Source organism: Mizuhopecten yessoensis, unplaced genomic scaffold (assembly GCF_002113885.1).
Source record: "Mizuhopecten yessoensis strain PY_sf001 unplaced genomic scaffold, ASM211388v2 scaffold431, whole genome shotgun sequence".
Lineage (NCBI taxonomy): Eukaryota > Metazoa > Mollusca > Bivalvia > Pectinida > Pectinidae > Mizuhopecten > Mizuhopecten yessoensis.
Genome location: NW_018403543.1, coordinates 859,893 through 880,495, shown reverse-complemented (window position 1 = coordinate 880,495; position 20,603 = coordinate 859,893). Strand labels below are relative to the sequence as shown.

The 20,603-nt window shown below is 36.4% G+C and overlaps 1 protein-coding gene across 1 annotated transcript; it reads right to left on the bottom strand.

The window, feature by feature from the left end:
* Window positions 1-4,002: 4,002 nt before the first annotated feature.
* Window positions 4,003-20,529, bottom strand: LOC110448946 (nucleoporin NDC1-like). Its single transcript, XM_021495468.1, has 16 exons — window positions 20,422-20,529; window positions 18,845-18,965; window positions 16,876-16,977; window positions 15,674-15,848; window positions 15,145-15,268; window positions 14,733-14,841; window positions 13,778-13,823; window positions 12,818-12,950; window positions 11,606-11,698; window positions 10,775-10,856; window positions 9,483-9,638; window positions 8,153-8,265; window positions 7,645-7,759; window positions 6,225-6,325; window positions 5,656-5,807; window positions 4,003-4,925 (listed from the first exon to the last, which is right to left on the bottom strand). The coding sequence occupies exons 1-16, from the start codon at window positions 20,452-20,454 to the stop codon at window positions 4,862-4,864; spliced, it is 1,719 nt and encodes a 572-aa protein (XP_021351143.1). The 5' UTR covers window positions 20,455-20,529; the 3' UTR covers window positions 4,003-4,861.
* Window positions 20,530-20,603: the final 74 nt, after the last annotated feature.

The window sequence follows — 20,603 nt, the reverse complement described above, 5'->3', positions numbered from 1 at the left end:
ATTGAAATAACTCATTGAATTTTTATGAATGGTTCTTTTCATGATTGTTCTTCTAGAGCATTATATATAATGTTTAGATTAGAATTTGTATAAAAAAAAAGATATATTTAGAAAAAGATATATTCATAATTTAAATGTGCCAATTTGAATCAATACTGTATTAATCATATATTAGCATTTGACACTCTTTGTCAACTTACATGAAAATATATCTCGCCAAATGTGGGGGATTATTGGATTTACATATAAGATAACTAAAAGACATGGCTTTGTATGATATAAACTAGGTTATTAACAGTTACTAGGTTTCACATTCTGTGTCCGTGATATAACTGTGAGGAGGCCATATAAACAGCAGGACCTTATAACCATACACCTTGTAATGTTTGGCTCCCAAAATAGAAGACACATGCCACCAAGTGTTGATTTATTAGGGAGTTAGCATATATACTTGCCAACTTTTTGAAATTTCCATCGGGGAGATAAGGCATGCTCAGAATTAAAAACATAAATAACATGCGTGTATGTACACCCTAGGGGAAAAACAACACTTTTAAATGGCATCTTTTGAGCTGTTCCTTCAGATGAAATCATTAGATGTTAGAATATAAGAATAGTTAAGCAAATTCACTCAATTTTAGGGTCCAAAAATAGGGAGTCTCCTTCCAAAATCAGGAGAGTTGGCAAGTATGGAGTTAGCCAACTTTAAGGTGGAGTACCAGTGCTCTTTGCTGTATCTCCAACAAAAAAGAGCTTTAATTCATTTGGCATTTTTCTGACTTGTAGTAGCTTTTCCGATTTACTATAGAAGAGAATTATAGTGGGAATTATTTCAAAATGATATTACTCCCTAAAAAAGCTGCAATCATCCATAATTATCTTTAAATGAAAATATCCTCCTCTTTGGTAGAGGAAATTACGTAATTACATCAATTTAACAGAAAGATAATTTGCTAAGTGCCTGTAAATGGAAGAGAAGTGAGGGGACTCCAAAATCTGGCCTTTTCCAACAAATGTCTAGTGATGACTTCATAATTCATGGATAATTGTATACATAACAATATCAATACCGTTAACTGTACAATAGAAGTACTACTAACAATAAATAAAACTCAGTAGAACTTACAAGATCCGTTACACTTAAGGATTCGGCTTGATAATAAATTGGTCGATCGATGTATAGACCAAAAACTGAAGTGCTTTTGGTTTGTTTGTGTTTTACGACCTATTAACAGCTATGGTCATTTAAGGACGTGCCAGGTTTTGGTGGTGGAGGAAAGCAGGTGTCCCGGAGAAAAACAACCGACCCATGGTCAATACCTGGCGACTGCCCCATGCAGGTCTCGAACCCGTGACCCAGTGGTGGAGTGCTAGTGGTTGCAGAATGTCAGAAGCCTTAACCACTTGGCCTGGCCTGTTGGCCTACGCAGCCCCGAAGAAGTTTATGTTAAGTCTATACATCGACAGAACAGTTTATTACCTGGTATCTTGTCCAATCCTTATAGTTAAATTCTTAAACTGGAAAGGCAAACTTTATTGTACAAAATATGTGTCATTTTCAATAACAAGCAAATTCGTGGAATTTATATCCCCCGCTTGAAGGACATATTGTAGGTTAACATTATTGAGGTTAGGTTTAAACATGTGAGTATCGTGCTGTTGAGACATAATGTATAGCTTAAAACTTGAAGAGAAAAAAAGCTCTATACCTCATTGATCATCCGTAAATATACACAAATCACATCGGTTGGCAAACTTAGCATGAGTTTGATGTGCATAAGAAATTTGGATGAAACATCTTAACAATATCTACAGCAACAAGTACTAATTGTAAAGGGGGACCATTACAGATGTCCCCCCAAACTGCCCCCATAGTCGCAAAGATGCATCAGAAATGGATCGCATTGCCATACAATGTACATACTAAATTTAAGTGCAGTTGAGCAAATTTCTAAATTGCAATCAATCAGAATCCTCCGTGTAGTTGCTATGGCAACGGAACGCATGCGATTGAATTTGCAGTCCCCTAATACCCCTATAAACCAATTTTCATCGAAATCAAATAATATCTAAATTGCGACCAATCAGAAGCCTCTGTGTGGTTGCAATGGTAACAAAACTTTTGCGGTTTTATTCGCAGTCCCCTAATATCCCTATATACCAATTTTCATAAAAAACAAAAAAAATCTAAACTTCGACCAAAAAGAAGCCCCCCCCCCCCCCCTTGGGGGATGAGGGGCAGTGCCCAATAGGGGAAATATAGAACATTCTTAAAAATCCTTCTTCTGTAGGAATGAAAGGATTTGTTCCATATTTGGTCTGAAGCATCCTTGCAATTTTGTATAATCCGTGGGTCTGCCCTCCTTGGAGCAGAAGGGAGGAGGGGCCCAATAGGGGAAACATAGCAAATTCTTCAAAATCCTTCGTCTTCTGTAGGAATGACGTATCCTTGCTAAATAATTCGTCGAAATAAAGATCTTTAAAAAGATAATGATCAGAATAATCAGTAATATGGACGTCTCCAACACTTTATATTTCTTTCATTTCATCTTTTTTTGGCATTAAACACTGCATATCATATATTTTAAAAAGTTTATGCACGCACTATTTAAAATAACCGGTCACCATAGTTACCATCCAGGGCACCTGTCGGCAGTAGGCATAGAACTCATTTGTAGTTTAATGTACAGCTGTTGAATATGCTGTTTGCCAGAAAATACGAAAGAATGTTGTGTATCTAGACTAGGTTGGGGTTGCTATGTCAACGAAGCATATGCGGTTGAATTTGCAGTCCCCTTATACCCCTCTATAACGATTTTCATCAAAATCGAACAATATCTGAATTTCCACCAATCAGAAGCCTTCTTGTGGTTATTATATGGTTGCTATGGCAATGAAACTAATATCCCTATATACCAATTTTCATCAAAAACGAACCAAGTTTGAAGAAAATTGGTTAACATTTGTTTTAGTTATTGCAGAAACAAAACCCAGCAGATAATTACGTTTTTCGTTATTCAAGGGGCCATAACTCCAAAATGGGGTCCGCTGAAAGTGGTCATCGAACTTGGCTGAGCCCTTAAGGCATTTAACCCGGTGACCAAGTTTGAAGAAAATCGGTTAATATTTGTTATAGTTATTGCACAGAAACAAAACCCAGCAGATAATTACGTTTTTCGTTATTCAAGGGGCCATAACTCCAAAATGGGGTCCGCTGAAAGTGGTCATCGAACTTGGCTGAGCCCTTAAGGCATTTAACCCGGTGACCAAGTTTGAAGAAAATCGGTTAATATTTGTTATAGTTATTGCACAGAAACAAAACCCAGCAGATAATTACGTTTTTCGTTATTCAAGGGGCCATAACTCCAAAATGGGGTTCGCTGAAAGTGGTCATCGAACTTGGCTGAGCCCTTAAGGCATTTAACCCGGTGACCAAGTTTGAAGAAAATCGGTTAATATTTGTTGTAGTTATTGCACGGAAACGAAGCGAAACAGACAGAGGGACGGACCCAAATTAATAATCCCCGTTTCGATGAAAGCGGGGGATAATAAACTTGGTGTTTTTTAATGAATGGCACATTGATTTTTATGTTAATCAATCAAATACCTTGTTTTAAATCCCCACTGTGCGTGCTATGACGTGCCAATCTAGTTGATCCAGGGCTTTCAACAGGCTCATTTACATGTACTCTCACAAATAATGACACTAATAAGGCCATGCATACATCTTCGCTAGTCGTCGGGAATACTTCCATGTCATCTGTTCTAAAATCGAGTACAATGCTTAAATTTCCTATGTCAAAGGACGTGGTCGTAGACGATTTTAGAAGTGTGACAGTTGACTTCATTTTTGGGAAAAAGTAGTACTTTGTGTATAATGTCATCAAAATATGTTCTCATTTTTCGGTCAATCACTGTAAATACAAACCAATGAACAAGCATATTACGAACAGTGTTAAATTATTTTCAAATATTCACAAAGATGAACAAAGAGAGAAGAAATCAATTGTAGAAAATTTAATACATGATTAATTTCAAGATGCAATGTCTGTTGTTCAATTGTCCTCCAATACAGCAACTTCACACCAAACGTCACTAATATAATTTTCCTATATTTGCAAGATTCATCGAGTCACTGCTAAGTAAAAACATACAAAGCAGTGACTCGATGAATCTGGCAAATATACATTACATTCCTGCTAATTTTCTTAATCTTTATGCAGCACCCTAAATATGAAATATATTATTTTGACTAAGGAATGATCCATTTGCAAAACTTCCTTCATTTTAAATCTACCATAGAAAACATCAATATTTCACACAAGTTTATGCATTGTTCTCACAATTGATGTAGCTTTCACTTCAAGACTTTCTTTATCAATTATCACTTGTAGCATCAGGCACATTTTAAAGCAGCACCAGCAAAAAAACTACATCACATCTGATCTTCTCGATGGATTTCGATACAGGAGATTGAGGAAAAGCACAGTTGTCCATGGTGCCTTAATGTGAGGAAACAAGAAATAGCATCCACATTTAGTTCCATTTAACACAATTTTATTTAAAGTCAAGACATCTCACTGAAAACGGCACCGTATTCTGAACTCAGTCTACATCCGTCACAAGAACCACCTATAGGTGAAAGGCTGAATACCATCTCCCCGAGTAAACTTGTCCATAGCACTTTTATACAATATCCAGAAACATAACCACAACACATAGACATACATTTCAGTTTGCCTTATCCAACATGTACTGGTGAGCAAGTACAGGCTGCAGCATCTCCGTACACACACACATTTCAAAGTCTTGTCAAGATTCAATAACTCTGCGTTAGCAGGACATTTACAAAAGTTTCAATTCATTCCTTGTAGTCCATAAATAATTTCAGCTTTCTCACACATTCTGAAGAAAGATTGAGGCTCCTGAAAATGAAAAGCAACGAGAAAATAATCTTCAATCAAATGAACGTACTTCACTTAAACAAAATGTGACAGCTAAAATCAAGATGGAACTAATACTGTTTATGATTATTGTATACCGGGAAATTTTCCCCAGTTTAATTTTCGCCTTTGTCATCCCTCTCCCAATGAGGGGAATTTATCATGACAGCGCACAGAAGTACACAACATACAATACATAGTAATTACGTGTAAATGGTGAGAAATTAACACTGGGCGAACATGGATTGTATCGATACAGGACGACTATCAATTTACTGGAAATTCTGTTTTCTTACTAAGCAATACATTTCTTTATGAGATCTTATTAAATACCTGTTTATGTAAGCTTCAATTGTTTCCATAAATATTTATATAATAGTGTATGTGGGATGTGAATGAATTATTTTTTCACTTGGACCACAATGACACTTTTATCCAAAAAATTAACCAGAAAACCTGGGCAAAACGATTCTTTTTTTGTTGTCATAAATTTATACCATCATCATATTGTTTCTATTAATGTGCTGATTTTGTGATAATACATCCAACATATAAAATTGATATCAATGTGTTATTATAACATTGATTAAAACTTTCAGCATATGATAAATGTCTTTATTCTTGATAAAAAAAACACAGGTTTTAATTGAATATGTACACAAGTACTATTCCAAAAGTTCTCAAAAGTTTAATGCAACATCAACATACTTACAATATGTGTTTTCCAAAAGTGTTGACAATTTTATACATGGAACTTTTCAGCGTTGTCTGAAGCAGATATCCCAGCTGTGTGTCATTAAATCCCAAGTCTTTTTGATTCCGGCGACTCATTGTTGTTGCCAGTTTGAAATGTTTTTCAACATTCTAAGAATTGCAAATGTTTAAAATTATCAAATTTTGTTTCAGACAAAGACCAACTCGATGTGAATAGAAAGATTTGTCTCTTAATTTTCTTAAATGTCATACATGATATCAACTCTAATAATTAGTACTCAAACAACATTCAAACAATTAAGATTTCTGTGCTGTCTAGCTATAGTGGTAAGGCACTCTAAATGATCGCTAAGAAACTTGAACCCATTACACACCCAATACCTCTGCCACATACACACACCCTCACATATATAACATATATGGAATCAGGTGGAACGATGAATAAGGCTGCTCCCACAGTCTCCTTATTGTGTGAAATATGTGTCTGTCCTTCCTTGAAAATTGATGGAATACTCTATACTGATGTTGTATAATAACAATAATAGTCGATGCATACAAAGAACTCACCTCCTGTAAATTGACAACTGCAGTTATGATTTCTGGTAAGGACCGCTGAACAACTCCATACTTGTCATCAGTATAAGAGGCTGTGGCAAAGTTGGACAAGGCTGAAAATCATCAAAAACATCTGTTATCTCTATGTTACCAGTAATGCTAACAGTTCCTCTTGTCTTACATGGAATCTAAATCAACATTTACAGTCAAGTCTTTTTAGACTAGCCACCATTAATCTAGTTGTTCAACTATATCCAGCCTCCACTTATCTGTTAATCTGTTAATCTAAAGACAGTGTTTCTCAGGGCCTGATTCTTCGTTTTTCAATTTTTACACAACACTGCCACAATCCAACTACTTCTGCCAAATTTGGAAGAAGGTGGCTGGATAGATAAGGCTCTATCACCAAGATGATAGGGTCAAGAAAACAGTTATTAGAACACATACAAAGGGAAAGGCAGACATAAAGCAGTAGAATGAAAGAGGCCAAATGGGTCTGTACCATTCACCTGTTATTCTATGCTGTTGTCAAACACGACTCACATATCTGACCTTCAAAGTGGATCAAGGTCAAATCCATTTAAACTAGAAAATTATGTTTGATATTTTAAGTTTNGGCAGCATAAAAACACTTAACATGAATATAGCCCCACCCCCCACCCACCCCCAATTTTATGACGGCTGCATAAAAACACTTAAAATGAAGAAACCTAACACTATGTGCTTAATACCATTACTTTAAACCTTATCATCCTTTTGGTGGAAGATTGTAATTTCACCTACTTGATTTTCAAAGTTGGTCAAGGTCACTCAACTCAACAAACTTGATAGTGTGTTTATGCCAGCAAGCTACTGGCCAAATGTTAATATCTAGGCTTTAAGGACCTTTAGAAGATGTTTTTTTTAAGTTTTTCCGACATTTGAGCTTTGTGTCCCAATAAGTTACTGGCCAAATAGCATGACTCTAGGCCTCTCAGAAAATGTTTAAAGCTTTTAACACACTTGACTACTGTGATCTTGAATTAAAATCAAGGTCATTAATTTGAGAAAATTTAATAACAATTTACGCCCCACCACGCTACAGACTAAACATTAAGATCCTTGACCTGTATGTTATTTATTCATGAGTTTTTAAAGAACAAAGTTGATGAGAATGAAAGATCGAAAGAAGTAAAAAGCTGACAGACACTGTGCCATGGCAAAAGCTCTGACACTGCACCTTCAGGTAGGTGAGCTATCACTGATACACTTGGAAAGTTAAGTATTATCAAGTTATAAAATCAAGTTCCCCGTTAAAGATACTAGACCAGAAAAGTATCGAAGCACAATACCAATATAAACTGCTTCTTGCTAAAATTTACATACACGTTACTATTTTTAAATACTGAGTATGATTGATCTGAACACTTTCATGTGAACACATGTTATTTACCTTCAACAGCCCAAACTTGTACTTGACACGTTGCAAAAAGCTTTCTACTTTTGGAATCGGGCAACTCTGACAAGAAATAACTGAATACTGGTTTCTTCTTTAGATACACCAGTGTCTGGAAAACATAAAAGTAATAACATATGAAACTAATGTATGAAAATCATAAACATAGCTCTCTTAAACGGCCTTATAAAAAAGTTCTCATGATTGAGTCAAGTTCCTGTAACATCTCTTTGTATTCAGAACTTGAAGATGATTCAATGATTAAATAATAAAAGAATAGATCTGCTGTACTATATGCATCACTTCACTAACAAAGATAAATTTCATCAGCTTTTATAATACTGGACCAAGACCTGTAACACTATAGGAAAACTAAAAGAAGGTTTTATATTTCATCAAATTAATAAACATTTTCTTTCTAACATGTTACAACTCAAGTTAACAGCACTGGCATGTTCTTAATATTTTATTACTTCTATGGTCATAATATATCAGCATTACTAACCAAATCCTTGAAAGTCTGTAGGTTAGAGGCTGGCTTATCAACAGGCTTACTAGGGTTACCATCCTCCGTGTTTGTAGAGCCTCGGTGGGTCAAGGTTGTGGTGGTTCTCTCCCCTGAAAAATTCACATCATCAAAAATTACATTTGATGTGTTTCTCCACCTTTCTTAATATGAAAGGTATGTGTAATAAATAAGTCTAGGTTGCTGATGACAGAAATCTATTTCTATTACTGATATGTTAACAAATTATGAACATCTTTAGTATAATGATGTCATATAAAAGAGGCTAAGAGGCATTAAAACCTCACCTGGAACTTTCGTTTGAAAATCTGTTCAATATGGCACATGCATGTGATTGTCAAAAGAGTGCAAGAAAAACTAGCATACACCATATAACAAAGAATAAGTCCCCAGTGTAGGGCAGGACCCAAGAGGCAGTCGTGGTAGCATGATTGTATTTGTTACTTCAAACCCAGCAATTGAATATATATGGTTACAGGGTAGGGATATCAACTATTTCCATAATATAACTCAGGGTGTAACCACACTAGGGTGGGACAATACCCAAGTGCCAGGTTTAGTAGAACTTGTGTGCATAATATATGGTTATAGGGAGAAGATCACAATTTTTTCCATGTTCTCACCCAGGGAGTCCCAAGGGGTGGATCTAGACCTGGGTCAAACATGGCAGCATCAGAGATTTTTTTCTAAACTTGCCTAGCAATTGTATATATGGCTATCAGGTGGCGATTTCAAAGATTTCAATGTTTTGACTTGGGGACTAAATCCCAAGGGATGGGGCCAGATCACAGAGCCAATCATACATGCAAGAGTGCATTCATCTTCTCATGCCTGGCAATTGTATATATGTACCTGGTATTGTTAGAGGGTGGCAGTCTGAACAGTTTCCAAGTTAACCCAGGGACTAAATCTTTAGGGGTGGGGCTGGTCCCCAAAAGCAGAATAGGAAAAATAACTTCAGAAGTTAATTTTTGGTCATACTTTTCACAATACAAAGATTTTTTTTCAATTAATGTTCTGTTTTCATTCTACAAATAAAATGTTTTCCATTTGTTACTCAAAGCTTCCAAATTTGATACCCTGAAATCTCAATAATAAGCCTGATTTTAAGAGGCCTGGGATTCATTATAGTCAAATATATCGCAAAAGTAGGCCAGCTGCTTGGATTCCTTGCAGTCAATTTTCTTTCAAAAATAAGCCGTCTACCTTAAAAAGTTTGTGCCATAATGGCACATACCTGGATAAACTGCTGCTTATTTTTGAGACTTTAGGGTATATTGTTTACGGTAAGACTGTTAATTACATTCACCTGTTGATGCTGGAGGCATGTTTTTCTCACCACTAGCTTGTCTCACGGGAACACTAGCAAACACTTTCCAGTTGGCTTCCTGTACTTTTTGGTTGAGGGCATTGACCTCCGCCACACAAGCTGAATATAACTTGTTCCAGTTGTGGGGATGGCCACCTGAAGATGTAAATATTTATTTATAACAAGACTTTCATCATCTTAACTCCAAAATATAGAGGTATAACATAGATAGCATTGTTTGAATATCTCGACAATACAAGTATCTGAAATACTCTAACCAATCAGGTGGAACTTTTCAGAGGCACCATCACCAATCTGACAAAAAGAAACTAGTGCTATATGAACTTGTCAGTGGACATACATTATTTTTTTTATAGAAATGCCATCTACCTTTCCTGTAATATAATTCTGAAATTGGTTTTAAGGACCCCTGTCCCACTGCACTGTGGATTTTCCTATATACAGTTACCTCCCCTTAACTTCCTTAAGGATTCCTGTCCCACTGCACTGTGGATTTTCTATATACAGTTAACTCCCCTTAACTTCCTTAAGGATCCCTGTCCCACTGCTCTGTGGATTTTCCTATATACAGTTTAACTTCCTTAAGGATCCCTGTCCCACTGCACTGTGGATTTTCCTATATACAGTTAACTCCCCTTAACTTCCCTATGGATCCCTGTCCCACTGCACTGTGGATTTTCCTATATACAGTTAACTCCCCTTAAATTCCTTAAGGACCCCTGTCCCACTGCACTGTGGATTTTCCTATATACAGTTTAACTTCCTTAAGGATCCTTGTCACACTGCACTGTGGATTTTCCTATATACAGTTAACTCCCCTTAACTTCCTTATGGACCCCTGTCCCACTGCACTGTGGATTTTCCTATATACAGTTAACTCCCCTTAACTTCCTTAAGGATCCCTGTCCCACTGCACTGTGGATTTTCCTATATACAGAAACCTCCTCATATCTTCTGTTTCGATATAACTGTAGCGCAGTTAGGGCTTCCGTTGACGAGGTTGCTCCATCAATTACACAGAAAGTATATAACCGTTTGAAGTCCAGAGTTCGAATCCAGTCTAGCCTCGCTGAATTTACATGTTATTTATTTCATCTTTATTATTTCCCATTAAAAGTTATAACCATGCCGGAAAAGTAAGTTTCAAATGCATAGTTATATGTTTTGGCAGTGGTACGGGGATCCTTAGTGGCAGAACTCTGGTGTAGAGAATTCAATCTATTTTAAGCATTCATAAGCAAGCTTTAATGCCATAGTAATGGATTACCAACCTGGCTGGCTGAGACTAAACACCACACTCCTCCTCACACCCGATGTCTTGGACAAGAGGCAAACATCATAGAATCCTAGACACTGCAGTAAGGAAATAATGGTAAATGATAGCTTTTAGGATCACTGTCAGACATGACATAAGAAGAGGATCACAGGGCCTGTATTGTTCACCTGTTCTTATCTCATGTTGTTGTTAAATGTTAAAATTAGCAAGTTGTAGGACAGACGTCATGATTCAGGCCTCATAAATAAAATGCCATTAGATTTTAACACATTTGGCAAACATAACCTTAAAAGTAGGTCAAGGTCATTTATCTGAACAAGCCAAAGTGCCCTTCATCCAAAGACAGCTACAGGCAGAATATCATGACCAGAGGCCTCAAACATACAGTGGTTGAAAATTTTAACAAATTTGACTCCAGTGACCTTAAATGTAAATCAGTCATTTATTTGAACAAATATGATGGCCCTTTACCTTTTCCGTGAGTTTAGTGTGGCCGTGCGTAGAAATGTGAAGATATGCATGTGTAAGCATGTTCTCTCCCTGTGCAAAGCTTATTGTTCAAGGCAGGCAACACAGTTCACTTGTTTATACTTGCTATATATGGGAGGGGAGGCTTTTGTACGTGCATGGTTTGTTGGGCAAAAAGAACATACTTGTACGTGGTTAACTGTCCAGTAATATCCTTATTAACCAATGAAAAGTATTGTTACACCATCAACAAACTATGATGTATGACGATGTATGATTACGTAAGAATGGTAATTCTCAAAAAATTAAAACATACTTATTAAAAATATTTATGTATATTTATATTATGGTGACTTACCTGAAGTAAACTGTTAGTTTTACATGCCAGTGCATCAACCAGGCATTTATTTTTCTGATCATCAAATACAACCTCCACAGGAAATGGGAAGTGCTACAAAACAGACAAGTAATGTTCACATTAGGTGTATCACAAAGTACATGTAGTGACATCACATCTGATCCGACTCTCAGCCAATTTACTTCTACAAGGTCAGGCTTCATTCGAGGTTTTCATTTTTTCCCCCTCCAGATTCATCTACATAAATTCATTACAGCATAATTATAAACAAACAAATCACATTTAAAATAAACTTAATTTCAAGATGTCCAAATGCAAAGAATGGAGGCTCAGAAATGTATAAAATAATTTAAAATAAGAGTGATTAATATAAGTTACAATAATGAAATTTTGTTTCAAAATTGTTGCAAAGGTTACATTCATACAAGTGTGAAGAAAAATTGCTTATGCTCAAGACAGAATAATATTGTCAACAAATGTATCTATCATTATACAAAGGTCATTTCATAACAAACTTTTTTGATACAAAACATCACAGTTTTTTACACACTAAATATGAACTTTGGTACTCTTACCTATTTCCAAAATATTCATTGTACAATTTATTGTTATGAAACATTTATCTAGGCTACATGCTAAATATTTGAGTGAAGTGGGGTGTTGATATCTGAAATGATTTTTATGAAATACTCCAACCAAAACCATTAACCATTTCATCACTGTAGACCATAATGGACACATCCATATCAATGCATGGTAAAGTCTACTTAAGTTACATAGGGGTGAAAGGGTTAATGAAATAAATGCTATGGAAATGCTTTACTCTCAAACTTTTCCATGGCAAGGTAAAATTTATGGTCACTTGAATTATTTAAATATCAAAATATCTACTGTAGGGTACAATTTGTGTATGAAGTTTGATCTGAACATCTTGATTGATTTTTCAAGCAATGATCTGGAAACAAAAAGTCAGACACACAGACAGAACCTGCTTGTAGGATCACTCGTCAAATTTGTTGAGTGAGGGGAAAAAAATGTGTAAATACATTTTAAAATAATCAAGTTAAGTGAACTGCACATTTCAACAGATATACTATAACTCATTCACCCCAAAAGACACATTTGAACTCTTCCAATTCCAAGGTTGGAATAGTTCATTATGAAATTTCAGGGGTGAATGAGTTAAAAATGTTGAAAGATGAGAACTGTTACCTCTGTGTTGTATATCTTGTAGAGCACACTGCTAACGGTCCAGGTGAAGTAGAGAAACACACCACACAGGAGTGTCTGGTACAAGAGACACACGTCGAGGAGACCCCACACAGAGTTCAGAGGGGTGTCAGACCTGTACGTGACCACGAAGAAACATTTTCATTAGCCTCATTGTCAATTTTCTACTTCCGATTCATTGCTTTGTTATATCGCTATTGTCAAAATAAACAGTTCATCAACTGTTATATAAAAATTGTTGAATTCATTTTTTGAAAGAATGTGATGATTAAGTTTTCATTTTGAGTGTACAACAGCAGAATGGTCCCAATTTGAAATAAAAAATAATAATGTACATTTCAGGTACCCCACCGACCCCTTTTTTTTATCTCTGACACGAACAATTTTATCTCTGACACGAACAATTTTATCTCACTCGAACGCACTCAAACCAGTGTTGGGATAACTTTTCCACCCGATGCAAACAAATTGATGAACAAACAAACAAGGCAACTATACATATATCCTCTCTACTTCATAGGCAGGAATCAACACCAAATTGAAATGCCATACTATTATTTATCAGACCTAAAAATATGTTTGGTGATTTTTTAAATTTCTTGAAAGCCCTTGAAAAATAAAAATAAGAAAATAAAATAGGTAAAAATAAATTTTGGCCTTACGAATAATTGATTGGACAGGCGAGTATCAATTGAATGGTAATTATAGGGGTGGAATGGTTAACTAATTGTTTGTTACATCACTAATTATAATTTAAGATGGGTGGCAATCTCTGAAAATAATACCCCCCAGTCCAATCCATTGCAGGGCACCAACTACATGCAATGTGCTGAACACACTTATATACTATATAATTACACTAATAATACTATATATAGTACTAAACACACATCATATTAGTGTGTCCAGCACCTGTGACTACAGGAATCAATAACTACTTACCCTAACACTGATGTGTGTTGTAAAACAAAGTCTTTTGGGATGTGACCTGGAAAAACCCAAAAGAAAACAATATACTCCACCAAGAACGAAAGGTTAACAACTTATGAAGATCACATTTCTTACTCAATAAATCATATCACATTTGTACACGTATATCAGAGCGGCAATGACCACTCCCTGCATTAGACCTTGGGTTGCTCTGTTTATGCTTAAATCATCTGTGACACTGATTCTAACGGACACGTTTTATAGCTGATCATTCTGACAGACTTGACATAACCAACCTGGAGAAGACCATCATTTACGGTATCTACTGTACCTGCAGACGCGGTTTGTACCAGCTGCAGTAACTACAGGAGATCTTTTCCTTTAAAAGGCAGGTTAGTGAAGAGATTGTAAGGAATCTTTAGAAAGCAAACTCCTTACGTTTCTGATGTCCATATCAAAGTATTTACGGTAGTGCATTTTTGACATAAAAGTGAACAATGCCGGTTAGGTGCATAAGGGATTTGATCTTAGAGGCTTTAGGCTCTCTGCACCCCTGAAATATGTCAATACAAAATTGAAGGCTCAGTGTGCACCACATGTAGATGAGACAAGAAGATTAGTTTGATCCTCTGATGTACGTCAATAAAATCTGTCGGTTGCGTAACAGTAAAAATTGGCTGGCTTTGAATTTGGGTGTCACTCCTCTGTAATCTTCAAAAGGACAGGTATCAGCCTAGCGATTGGACAGGATTTTTTACCCGACACCAATCAAATAGCTAGCCGCTTTGTAAAATTCAGACCATAAATTATGTGAAGATTAGGGTACCGAACATTAAGTGGTCAAAAGTACAGAGAGAAATGTTACAGACCAGAACATAAAGTGTAAGTATATGTAGATCTTACCAAACATCCAATAGTCACAAATACAAAGAGAAATTTTACAGATCAGAACATGTGTAGACCTTACCAAACATCCAGTAGACTGGGTAGAAGTACACTGTATGCCACAGGGAATAAGAAACGGACTTCAGGAGTTCATTGAAGAGTCGACTTCTCACTTGGAAAAACTTGGCTTGCTGTTTAAAAACATAATAGATATCTAGAATTTTTCCTTAAACTTCAAGAATAAATTTCTTAGCAACTATATTTTTATACAGTAAATCAGATTTTCGTATTTTCCGTTGATCATGTTACCCACAATCTTTAAAACTGACCAATGAAGAGGGTAGCTCTAAATGGTAGAAAAATGCACTGTAACTTCTGCAGAGTTTGTATACAGCTAGCATGTGACATTAAAATGAATAAATTAATGAAATGGAGGTGACAATTTTCCACTTTACAGAAGCACATGTCTTTAGTTAATAAGTGAATGAACGTACCTCAAGGACTGGGAACTGTATGAGGTTGTTCTGGTGTATGTACATGGTGATGTTGTACAGGACCCCACTGTACATACCATACACTACCAGGAACAGATGGTACTCGTTCAGGTAATACACCTCCCTGAAAAATACAATGTACACAAATATTGAATAGACATATGAATGGACCAGGATCTGTATTCATAAAACTGTCAAGCTCAAGCATGGATTTTGTGATCAAGCTTAATTTCTTGTTCCGTTTATAAATTACTAAAATCTTATTTTGCCAATGATTTGGGGAAAAAAATTGAAGAGACTTAAACAAAAGCCTAACACATTTTTAATGTTAATGTTTCTTTTGATCGTTTGACATTATTTAAGTAAGTTACAAGAAAGTTGTTTTGAGCACAAAATCCATGCACAAGCATGAGAACGGTTTCATGAATACGGGCCCTGGCAAACTATTTTTGCTTCGAAAGATAGTCACATATCCAATTAATTAAACTTTTTAGTAATTCTGAAACATGTTAAGAGTCTTACTACTCACCTCTCCGTATCATCTGATTTGATGATGAGGGTAGTGTAGCGGTCGCCGATACAGGCAGTGCACACCCAGGCTGTTACCGCCCCCGACACAAGGTACATCAGACATCGCAGTAGGCGTGCTGGCAGCAGTAGCTGGACCAGGCCATGTAGGCGAGTCAAAGGGATATCAGGTATCACTGGAACCAAATAAGTTTCTATAGTTACTGGACAAGACCATTTTGTAGTTTCAAATGGGTGACAGTATCACTGGAATCAAACAAGTTTCTATAGTTACTGGACAAGACCATTTTGTAGTTTCAAATGGGTGACAGTATCACTGGAATCAAAACATGTTTCTATAGTTACTGGCCAAGACCATCATGGAGTTTCAAATGGGTGACATTATCACTGGAACCAAAACAAGTTTCTATAGGAACTGGACAAGACCATCATGGAGTTTCAAATAGTTACTAGACCAAACCATTCAGGAATTTCAAAGGGGTAACAGGTATCACTGGAACCAAAACAAGTTTCTATAGTTACTAGACCAAACCATTCAGGAATTTCAAAGGGGTAACAGGTATCACTGGAACCAAAACAAGTTTCTGTAGTTACTAGAGCAGAATATTCTGGAGTTTCTGAACTCGGCACTGATTGGTCTGTTAAATTTAGAAGCCAATCAGCACTGAGGTCACAAAATTTAAAGAAAATGGCAGGCTCTGTTCAGATTTCCGATAGTCAAGACTGACCAGCTTAAAAACTGGACTCGGGTGTCCGAAATGAAAATGAAAGAGCATGAACTATAATACAAGTAAGTTTGTTTTTTATCCTAGAAACACTGTACTGACATTGAATAGCGTATATGTCGGCTGTTAGGCACACCAATTGTGGATTTAGCGTGTCATCCCGAAGACAGCACAGTGTCCGACCAACTGAAATTTGACCATTTTTCGATATTTCGTGAAGTCTACTGAAATTTCCACTGCATGATATATTGCAAATAATACATCAAATTAAAAAAAACATATTTTCCTCCCAACCTAGACTGCTCCCGGCATCATATTATGATCAGTTTTGATAAAATCGCATGTTTTCTGGAACGGAGTCATTTTACCAGGGGGACAGAGTTAGCAAACTTGATAATATTATATGTTTATTGACAGACGAGGCTAGCACCTGTGAACCAGGCAATGTATATATGTCAGGGGGATGTTAAGCTGATACCTGTGTAAGATGAGGATGTCAGTATGCCCAGCACTCCAGCCACAAGTGTCAGCACCGCCAACAGAAACATGTAATGTGTGGAAAACATCATTGAAATGGAACCTGTCAAAAAAACAAAACAGGGATGAGCCTCTTGTTAGCTAATTTATATAATTGTGTATTTCTTCTGCTATGACCGAGTTAAGTTTATAAAATCCTTTCATGAACAGCACTGCAAGTAGGAATTGATGTCATCTGGACTAATTAAAAACATATGTATGTGTCAAAAAACTTCCAGAATTTATGTCCAAACTAATAAAACAAGAAATAATATAATACATATCTGGAACAGAGTTACTTCCCTTAGACTGTAAATGATATCAGCACATATATAGAGAATAATACATGCCATTTTCCATATCACACCCAGTATCAACCCGAGACTGCAATATCAGCCCAATGGCCGAAGGCCCGAGGGCTGAAATAAGTCGAGGGTTGATACTGGGTGTGATATGGAAAAAGTGATGTTTTATTCTGTTTATTACATACTTACTAATAAAAAGGTTACTATCTTATGATAAATTTTTCTTTTGAAATATTGAAAAACAAAAACAAAATCCAAAAGGGGTGTGGAAAAAGTCATGATTTATTCTGTTAATTACATACTTACTAATAAAAGCTACTATCTTACGATAAAAAAAATTCTTTTGAAATATTGAAAAACGAAAAAAAATCCAAAAGGGGTGTGATACAGGTTTTGCGGGCTGATACGGGTTTTGGGTTGTGATACGGCGGGGGCTGATACGGCTTTTGGGGTGTGATACGGCGAGGGCTGATATGGGTAAGAGCAATTGTGTCGTATCGCACATACAAAAAACCCGTATTTATTAGTAAGTATGTAATAAATAACAATATATAATAATAATAATAATTTGAGGTTCTAATATACTGCTTTATCACAACATAGTTTGTATGTCGTCTGAAAGCGGTTCACAAATTATTATCTATGGTTATAGGGCCTTTGCAACCAGCCAATACCTTTCTCAACTCCCTGGGGAGCATACAGCCGGAGCTGCAATTTCGGCGCTAACATACAACAATTTCAGCACTGCTCAACCAAGTACTCGTTTACAGCTGAGTAGACTGGAACAAGCGGAGTCAAGTATCATGCTCAAAGATACAACACATTGCCTTGCCGTGGCGCGAACCCGCAACCCTTCGGTCACGAGCCCGGCGTCCTTAACCACTGGACTACCGTGCCTCCTATATTCATTCATTCATTTCCAGAATTTTCAGAAGTTGATAATGAAAAGTAACATTGTGGGCCGAAAAGCCCTGATATTCACTACTCAGATAACATAACTTTAAAGCCTGGATATAGGCACCTATCCTGCAGAATCGCTTATCCTTGAATCACCTATAGCTAGTGCACTGTGATACACACTGTGCATCTGGATTTACGAGAGTTTTTGGTAGTGTTTGGACCATCCTTGAGGCTAGAGGCAATATACTGGTCATCTGTACAGTTTTAATTAACAGACAATGCGCAGATCTAAGAATTTTTAAAGTTCTGTACATAACAAAATACATGTAAACACAAAATTAACTTATGTTTTTGGTCCATAATATCTTACGGTGATTTTTCAACCTCCTTTCCACAGGGGCCTGTGCTTTGAGGAAAATATCACACACAAAAAGCATGATTTTGGGAAAATAAAGTAATTTTAGTATCAGTTTTTGGAAAAACACAGCAGAAATTATCTAGAGCAAATGGCCTAATATAAGGCTCCAAATTCACCCTGAAAAAATCACTGCCTTAAACCACCTGTCAACCAACTATCTTTTCTTTTCCAAATGTTGAATTGGGATGACAGTTATGATGTGTCTCCTGCCTGGTGGAGGGTAGTACTTCTGCAATAATAACAACATAGTTGCATATTTATTATGGCCTATCAGAACATAGTGTAATATTCTTTAGAGAAGAGTGTACCTGCTATCCATGATATAGGGTGAAACACATCCATGCTACAGAAGATGAGGTACACAGCCAGTAAACAAGGCTGTAGCAGCAGGGTCCACCCCACAGCAGCTCCTGTCCGCCAACTGTACACCTAATAACACAAGGACATAATAAATACATTTTCTTGTTTTGTTAATTTGCAGCCATCCAAAAACAATGTTGATCATTAGCTTAATTTGAGACTTTCATGAAGAGTCAGTGGTGTTTTTTTGCCTTGATTCACTTGTAAAAACAGACATTTTCATTAAGCATAAAAGTGGCATATTTCCCCAAACTGAAGTAAAAAATCAGTATGTATTACTACAAATATTGGTAAAACTTATAAGGATGTACATGACCAGAACTTCAATGTTCGTGATTAGGAATGATAACACATTTGATTGATCTGTGGGCCAAATGCAAGTTTGCAATCATATTAGATGCAGCAATCTCAGAAATACTACATGAAGAGCTACATGTAAATTTACAAACACGGGCACAGGCCTGGAACCACTCTCGCATACAATCTATGCAAATTTTACTGCAACAATTATCACTGTGCTCATATAACGGAAAAAATATATTGTAAATTGTGATTTTGATTTTCGAAAGCTCTCTGTGCACACACAAATATAAATATATACATATATCTTCATTAGAAATAGCCTTCAGCCCCCAGCCAACTGAAGGGATGTGCTTTACATTAGCGTAACTGCTTTTTTCTGCCCTGGACACCAGTCCACTGCAAAATACAAATTTTCTTCCAGGACATTCAGTCAGAAAACTATCCCAAGCTTGTAGGTCGGAACAACTTTTACAGGACATTTTAGTCAGGTTAAGTTGAAATACTTATATAACCAGTGTGAAGAAAATGAAAAATTATTTGATGCATACAATTTGCTGGCTTTTGCCCAAGTCACATAATGAAGCATTAGTCTTCACTCCATGTCATTACAGGTTTACCGCAGCGCTTGACAGCACTGATTATTACAAACACTTAGTGAAATGACTCAAGATGGGCAAGGGCTAGCTATGTCCCTGGTCATCATGAGTGTTGGTGCCATGATAGTGTCCAATGTTTTGGGAAAGTTGCTTTTTCAAGATGTTAGGAAAGAAACTTGTACATGTAACAAGGTGATTTGATGGTTATTAATACAAGTGGCTTTAAGGAATTTCTGACTGCCTGAAGAATACATATCGCAGTAAAATAGTGGTTAACCATCATCTTGGATGTCTCCAACTCCTTGAAATGTTGGTATGGTGGTTGTATGGATCCCAGTCGAGTCCCACTGTTGACCGGAGTAGCAGAATGACAAGTGGATACTGTGAAACCTGCTGATGTCCAAATGCAACCTTCAGCAGTTCAGATTTATATGACCAGGTGTGTTACATTTCGTTTATTGTACTTAAAGTGATCGAGTTGTTAACTAAAATAGGGAACATTGTGGAAGTTGTGGTAGGCCTACAGTACATTTTGCACATAATTTGGAAAGTGAAACCAGAGGAAAAAGAAAAATGTATGACAGAATATGCTAATTTAAGCTCTAAAAACCCACAAGAATATATACCTCTCGTCTATACCAACAATCCAACGTCTCCATGTTAACAGATGAATCTAGAAAACCCCAAAACCGCTCTGTTCGATTCTCACATGTTTTTCAAAGGAGCCGCCATTGACAGTAAAGTACTTCTCGATCAAATGAGATGTTGAACATTTTAAAAGAAGTAAAACTATTTAAAAATTAGGGAT